This window comes from Morone saxatilis, unplaced genomic scaffold (assembly GCF_004916995.1).
Source record: "Morone saxatilis isolate NCDOM2014 unplaced genomic scaffold, NCSU_SB_2.0 Contig7, whole genome shotgun sequence".
NCBI lineage: Eukaryota > Metazoa > Chordata > Actinopteri > Moronidae > Morone > Morone saxatilis.
The window spans coordinates 19,367,026-19,373,906 of record NW_023340246.1 but is presented as its reverse complement, the minus strand read 5'-3'; the positions used below and the strand labels follow the sequence as shown (position 1 = coordinate 19,373,906).

Sequence of the window (6,881 nt, the reverse complement as noted above, 5' to 3'; positions counted from 1 at the left end):
GACATTAAAGAGAGATCAGAAAGGGAGAGGAAAGACACGGCAGGTAGGAACAGGTACCCACCACGCCCGCCAAGAAAACCAGAGACGTACGAGGACTTTCCCCGAACAACCGCTCATGTTTAAAGACTCAAAATCGCAAGCAGAGGTTCACCCGTTTGTCCCTTATAGATGCTTCTAAAAACGAATCGGAGGTGTCCCACAGTAATCGCTTCATGATTTAGTTGTTCCTTATTGACTGTGTGATGACTATGCTTTTCGCTGTGTCTCGGTGTTCTCCATGCCAACAGTAAAATCAATACGCCCACCACGGCAAAAAAAAAGTTTTTAAACATCACTGTGTTTTCTTTTGCTTGAAAATTACCCTTACAGCTCACGGATGGCTCACTCCTGCAGCACTGGATAGAAACACGGTGAGCGACAAAGACTCTGGGCTTTTGCCAGGACCCGCAACCTCCTGTAAGTGCAAACCTGCATCCATACACATCCCCTCCCCCTCTCCCCTCACCTCGAGTATAAGGCTTAGCCACCACCCCTAAAGTAGGTGGCCATTTTAGGACATCTCATACTCCGCTCTTGGTCAGACGTAGCTGTATACTTTTTGTCATCTTAAGCTGGCCTTTGTCGCGCTCGACCCCGCTGTGTCAGCCTCAGCTGTTCTTTGAGCTTAAGGCTAGCATGACTGTTCAAATATAGGCACTGCTTGCGTATTCAGGTGTTGTACACGGGCGTTAAAAAATCACCGTAATGTCTCGACGCCTAGTTTGATTTGATTAGTGACGTTATAGTTGAACGCTTACTTGTTTGACTGCCGAAAGACCCACGGTAATCGACGCCAATATGGAACAGGAGATGGATTTTATCTGCCCGTCGGAAGGAGAAAAAAAAGTGTCTCTGTTTGCATGAAACTAGTTGTGAAGACAGAAAATGACAGTAGTAAAACAGTAATATAATCAATTTATTACAACCGTAGCCTCCTACTTTAGGTGATTTTTAGTGTCCCCATAACAGTCGTTTGCTTCCCGGTCGTCTGTGATTTCCTTTCCTTCCGCCTTGAATTTATTGACACAAAGGCCCAGTTGCCAGACTGACAAACAAAAAGAGGGGAGCTGAGATGAAACATTAGGAGCGATTATGAAAGACGTTATGGTTGACGCTCAGGGTGTGATATAATTGTCATTTGAGTTATCGAAAAAGGGGGTAAGGTCCTAAAAGTGTTCGTTATGGAGGCAGTGCCGTATTCCTGAACGGCATTTCTCTTCCACATTTGTGTTTAGCCACTCTGTATGAAATTGATACAGGTATTGGTCTGTGGGGGAAAAGGGACAGAGAGATTAACATGGCAGAAAATTGTTAACCAGATCGTTTATGATAATCATGTGGTTATTTTGTGTGCAGTTTACAATTTTTTTTTCTTCCCATTTTTAACTCCATACAATTGATTTGTGTTTCATTTTTTCATGCCACGGTATTGTCTATTGTTTGTTTCAGAAAAGGTTTATGTTGTGGAAGTTTGTAACAAGTAGAGGCAGAGCTTGGATATCGGAGGAGGTCAATGACATTCATTTTCTCACCTGTTTCCTCAGGTCCAGTAAAACCATGAATCTCTGCTCCAAATGTTTTGCTGGTAAGTGTTCACTCACTACACACTGTCTTAAAATTACAAAGATCATCATAAGCTAATAACTTATTAACATCTAGTAAAAAAAAAAAGAAGTAATTAAACAGAAATGACAAAAAAAAAAGGTTTGAAACTGGTAAATAAAATAATTTTCACTAATACTATAACCACATGGTTTCTTCATGGCTGAAGTCGCAGTTGTCATGAAATAAATGTACATGGATGTGAGGTTGAACACCTGGCAAGTCGTGCCTGTGATTGAAATGTTGCTCTCTCGCTTAAATTGTACAGCACATAAATGTGACTAGTGTTTTAGGCCTGTAAGCCAAAAGAATAATCACTTCTGCCTCGCTTACCTGGAGTTGTTCACCTGTAAAATGTACAATTGTTAACTGATGCAAAGGAACTCATTTATGCTCAGAGCCAAAGAGAACATTGAATTTCATGTTTCCAACCTCTAAAATCGTCTTTTAATCTTACTTTCAGCTGGCTCTTGTCACATATAAATGGGGGAAACAGTTCCACATTTGTTTTTACTGTTGAGTTTCTTCTTGGCACGCAGAGCTGTTCTCTCAGACACAGCTATAGCAGAAGCTTGAGGCTAGGTGTGCCAGTTGATTTCGGTTAGGAATGCTAACAACGCTAAGAAGCCATTCTGGGAAAATGGGAAGACCGAGTAGTCTCACTACAAAGTGATGTATCCGCCATTTGGAGGAAAATATTGAAAGGTAAAAGGTAATTGCCTTTTTAGGGAATATCGGATTCTATGATAAACAATTACCTTAAATTGCTTTGTAGAGAGTCGTAGTGTTTGGAAAAAGAGCAATGAGTCTTAGTCTGGTAACCTCCTTCAGCATTTTGTTCTGAAATAAATGTAGAAAGTTTGCTTTTCCACAACGTGAAGGTTTCTGACAAAGAAAAATGCCCAATTAAAGTTTGAAAATGTCAAGGTACACATTGAGTTTTCTCAATGACTCCTCCAGTCTGGTTTGGGAGGATGGGTTGAGGGTGCACTGCGGCCCTGTCGGTGGCCATGGCAACCAGTGAGTATGGCAGACAGCGAGGACCTAAGGGCCCCGCTTTGAGTCTAGCATCACAGACGGCAGTAACGCTCAGAATAGACTCAATACACATGAGTATAGAAGCCGAGCAGAAGTGGGTTAGTCCACACGTGGAGGAGAAACTGAAATCTAGGCTGACCTCCGTCACCCTCCCTGGAGGGGAAAGAGTAAAGACAATACTCTCGTGGATCGATAACATCCGATTATCATTATATAGAGAGGTCCGAAGTGCAGCCCAGTTCTCCAAGGTGATCATGTCTTTCTCTTACCCAGTCATGTTTCACTTGGCAAAGTTAACTTGTAGTCATGTGGTCATGTAGTTAAGAGCAGGGACCTGGAAGACTTGGACATATAAAAGTTGAAAAGGTATTTTTTGGGGTGTTGAATTTGTCTTTATTAGACAGACCACTGTGGTGAAAACTGCCCATCACAATTTGCCAGAGCGCTAGAGGAAGTCTAACGACAACCAATTTACTATCATCAACGACTAAAGTAGAACCAAGGAGATAATATTTGTTTAAAAACTACTTGAATAAATAATCACTTAATGACTCAATGTTACCAATTAATTGTATGCTACTTGACCAATCAACTCGAGCTCTAATTCAAATTCTACTTTGCATAATGTCCATGGGTGCTTAGGGCCATTTGATTTTCCCGATCAAAAAAAAAAGAAGCGGGAATTTAATCCTTTAAAGCAGCTAATTGTCAACTGACCGAATTTCCTTAAACGCACCAAAGGAAGAGTTTTCTAAACCGATGTGTGACATGTGACTTAATGTTTGACACCAAAAGACAAGCAGGTGACTAAATGTTTGCCTTAATGGATCAACCAAGTTTCAAAACACCCTGTAACATGATGTTAGGAAACTGTACACACATTTACATTTACCAAGCAGCCGTTGTGTAATCATCGCACAGACAGGAAAAACGTCTCCTTAGTTTTAATTGAATATTCATACATAAATGTCTTGAAAGGTGCAGCTTTACTATGTGCAAACTATCAGTAATGTTTGCCTGGTACCCTATTTTCAACACACTTGTACTTATATACTACATATAACCTGTTATTACAGACTTAGTCAGGAGGTTTGGGGTGTGCGCCTGCATCTCCGCACTACGCACCATAAACAGGCGGATGAGTCCAGATCTGAGTGTTTTGACAGTTTCTGCGTCGTCCCTCTTTTCTTCTCTTCCTCCCTCTCTGTCTGTATCTATTTCCCTGTCCTATTTTTACATTTCTCTCTGCTTGCTTGCTCGCTGTCCTTGACCACAGATATCCAGAAGAAGCAGCCAGGGGAGGACTGCACCTCCAAGCCTATCCAAAGCACTGGGAGTAGCCAATCGCCAGTTTTCAGTAGCGAGACGAGCAGTAGCAGTACCCAATCCCTATTGTCGTCGCCGCCCTCTAGCTCCGAGCAGCCATCAACCGAAGAGCCCTCGCCCACGTTTCCCAGCACGAGGGAAGGTAAGATGGGGCAACCAGTGATATCCACATCAAGGAAAACAAAATAATGCAGGGTTTTATGTTCTGATTTTTTTTTAAATGTCCTAAAACAAAGACAAAAATGTTTAGGATGTATCACAGACTGGATACGTGCAGCGATATGTCCACTGCAAGCTGTTGATGAGGAATGCACCGTCTATTCTTTACGTCTTTAAATCCAGTGAGAAAGTACAGAGTGAGCTAGAGCGAGACAAACAGGAGGTAAAGTTATGACTGGGTTCAGTTCACAGGCCGGTGGGGCGCTGAACCTTTTCGACTACTCGCACCGAGGAAGCATAATTTAATCTGGAGTGCATCGCAGAACTCAGGAAATCATTTCATACTGTAATTCTCAAGAAAACATCAGCAGTGTTTCTTTTATAGATATCAGTAGTGTGACGTCTTTGAGGTCGGACCAGTCGTACAAGCACTGTGTTTACCATGTATGTCTCTGTACTGACTGTGTTATAAAGTCACCATTATTTAGTCTATTTTGGAGTTCTAAAATTGTAACCTTCTTTGAGCAAGTGAAACATGCCAATTGGGAAAGAGAATTTGATTTATTTCCGCTACAAATGGTTCAAAGAATGTTTTAGATGTTTGTTCTGTAATTTGCTTTGGAAAAGTAGTGCAATTATCTAGCCCTGCTGGATAATTAAATCTTTCAAATCGAACATCTAAAGAGTAATCTAATGACTAAATAATCGTTTTTAATAAGTGTTCATTGAAATCTCCCGTTGTGGAGTAGAAAGTATTTCTGCTTCTTTCTCAACATGACTCAACCCTCAAATATTACTCAGTAATATTAAAGATGTAAGATTCTTGTTATGACAGTCAGTCGCCTGTCTTCATTTACAAGTGGAACTAATATGGAGGACTGTTTGATGTTCAAGTGTTTGTAAAGAGGTTGCTCTTAATAGAAAAAACAAATGATTTTTCTTAAAGGGTGGTTCATCAGAACATGTAATATTTTGTTATTTTATTGTGTTTTTTCCCCTCAACATGGATGCATGGTATGGGAAGAGAACATTTAATATCTTGTCTCACACCACACGTCTCTTCATTTTCCGTCTGTAGGCGTGTCGTCCACAGAAACAGCCCAAGGCACACTCTGCACACCCACAAAACGTCCACGAGAGTCAGGTACAGTCAGCCTCTTCGTCCTGCCAGTGGCTCCGCGTGACCTGCCCCACTTTGAGCGCTAACCCTGCCGCTTGCTTTTCAGCGTCGGGCTCAGAGAGCGAGGCGACGCCAGAGAAGCGGCCACGGACAGACGAGAAGGAGGGGAGCAGCGAGGAGGCCCGCGGGACGCCCAAGCAGAAGAATCGCCGGCGCTGCTATCGCTGCCAAACCAAACTAGAGCTGGTGCAGCAGGAACTGGGCTCCTGCCGCTGTGGTCAGTACCAACACATCAATGTAGTCACGTGTCATTTTTAAAGGCTGCACGAACTTCCTCCTTCATACCACCGCTTTAAAACTGACTGACTCTGTTCACCCACTGTGGTTGAAAATGTGTCGAGCAACAAAGTCAGCTGCTGTGGTGTTTTAGGTTGACCTGAAAAACTGAAAATACATAAACCACTGCCATATAGCAGGTATGTCAGCACCTGCTTTTATTCTTACTTTTGAGCATATATTTTACTTTTTACTTTTAAAGGCACAGTTCGTAACCCAAATGAAAAAAAAAACAAGATATACTTTAAGCTGATTTAATTAAAGTGTTCATTCTTAAAGTAAATTAGTAAAATTATTAATCTTTTACAATGCTGTTGTCAGTTTACATGTGTATTTTTTGCAAACACAAGTAAAACAGGCAAGATTTTAAAATATTAAAAACTGATGAACCCCAAAAAGGCTTATTTTATAAGTCTATAATGCATGTGAATGAAACACACATTTGCATTGGCAAACCACTTAATGTTCCTTCCCAAGTAAAAAAAAAAAGCCATCAAAACACCTGTGCACATGGCACAAGTATGATGTATGTTATTATATTATTTAAAAGCTATATTCTTATTCTTATTACTGATCAATGTATCCCGATAACCGATATTGATACCAAACTGCAATTTTCACTTAAAATTAAATCTCAAATATGCCAGTGTCATATTTAGGAACCACTGGGGGAAAAAGTAGACCTTGAGTTAAGATAATTTATATAGAATTTACCAAGAGTAAATTTAACACCTTTCCTGGATCACTAAAATCTAGGATCTAGTATTATTGTACATAAACAGATAATACACCGAGCTGCGCTTTATTCAGAATCATAACATTTTCGAAATGGCCCAATATTTCTGTCCCTTTCTCTTCCATTTGGGTGAGGAAAGTAGTGCAAATCAGTTGGAGGACTCGGTAAGAGGCTTGCTTTGCTGCGTTTGTGTTTGGCAACGAGCTCTACGCGGTAAAACCACTGTGATATTTTCTCCCATGCAAAGCGGGAGCAGTGGAGCATTTATCGGGGTCACTTCCTCCCTCACCGCTCTGCTCTCTGTTTCCCTCCCAGGCTATGTATTCTGCATGCTTCACCGTCTACCCGAGCAACACGACTGTCTGTTCGACCATCTGGGCCGCGGGCGTGAGGAGGCCGTCCTCAAGATGGTGAAGCTGGACCGCAAGGTGGGCCGCTCGTGCCAACGCATCGGGGAGGAGTGCTCCTGATTGGCCACACGGTGACCAGCCATCCAGTTAGAGATGAGGCGCTTACAAAGAGGAG

At 41.8% G+C, this 6,881-nt stretch overlaps 1 protein-coding gene across 1 annotated transcript; it reads left to right on the top strand.

Annotated features, from left to right (window-relative positions):
- Positions 1 to 801: 801 nt before the first annotated feature.
- On the top strand, positions 802 to 6,875 carry LOC118341052 (AN1-type zinc finger protein 3-like). The gene is made up of 5 exons (XM_035679225.1): positions 802 to 1,624; positions 3,956 to 4,147; positions 5,243 to 5,308; positions 5,391 to 5,561; positions 6,672 to 6,875. Exons 1-5 carry the CDS (start codon positions 1,498 to 1,500, stop codon positions 6,824 to 6,826), a joined length of 711 nt encoding a protein of 236 aa, XP_035535118.1. The 5' UTR covers positions 802 to 1,497; the 3' UTR covers positions 6,827 to 6,875.
- The last annotated feature ends 6 nt before the right edge of the window (positions 6,876 to 6,881 follow it).

Excerpts from the sequence above, each read along its gene's own strand:
- LOC118341052 (XM_035679225.1), top strand. The coding sequence starts at position 1,498 with ATGTTGTGGAAGTTTGTAACAAGTAGAGGCAGAGCTTGGATATCGGAG. Across the intron at positions 1,625-3,955 it reads CTGCTCCAAATGTTTTGCTG|ATATCCAGAAGAAGCAGCCA; the intron begins GTAAGTGTTCAC and ends CCTTGACCACAG. Across the intron at positions 4,148-5,242 it reads GTTTCCCAGCACGAGGGAAG|GCGTGTCGTCCACAGAAACA; the intron begins GTAAGATGGGGC and ends TTCCGTCTGTAG.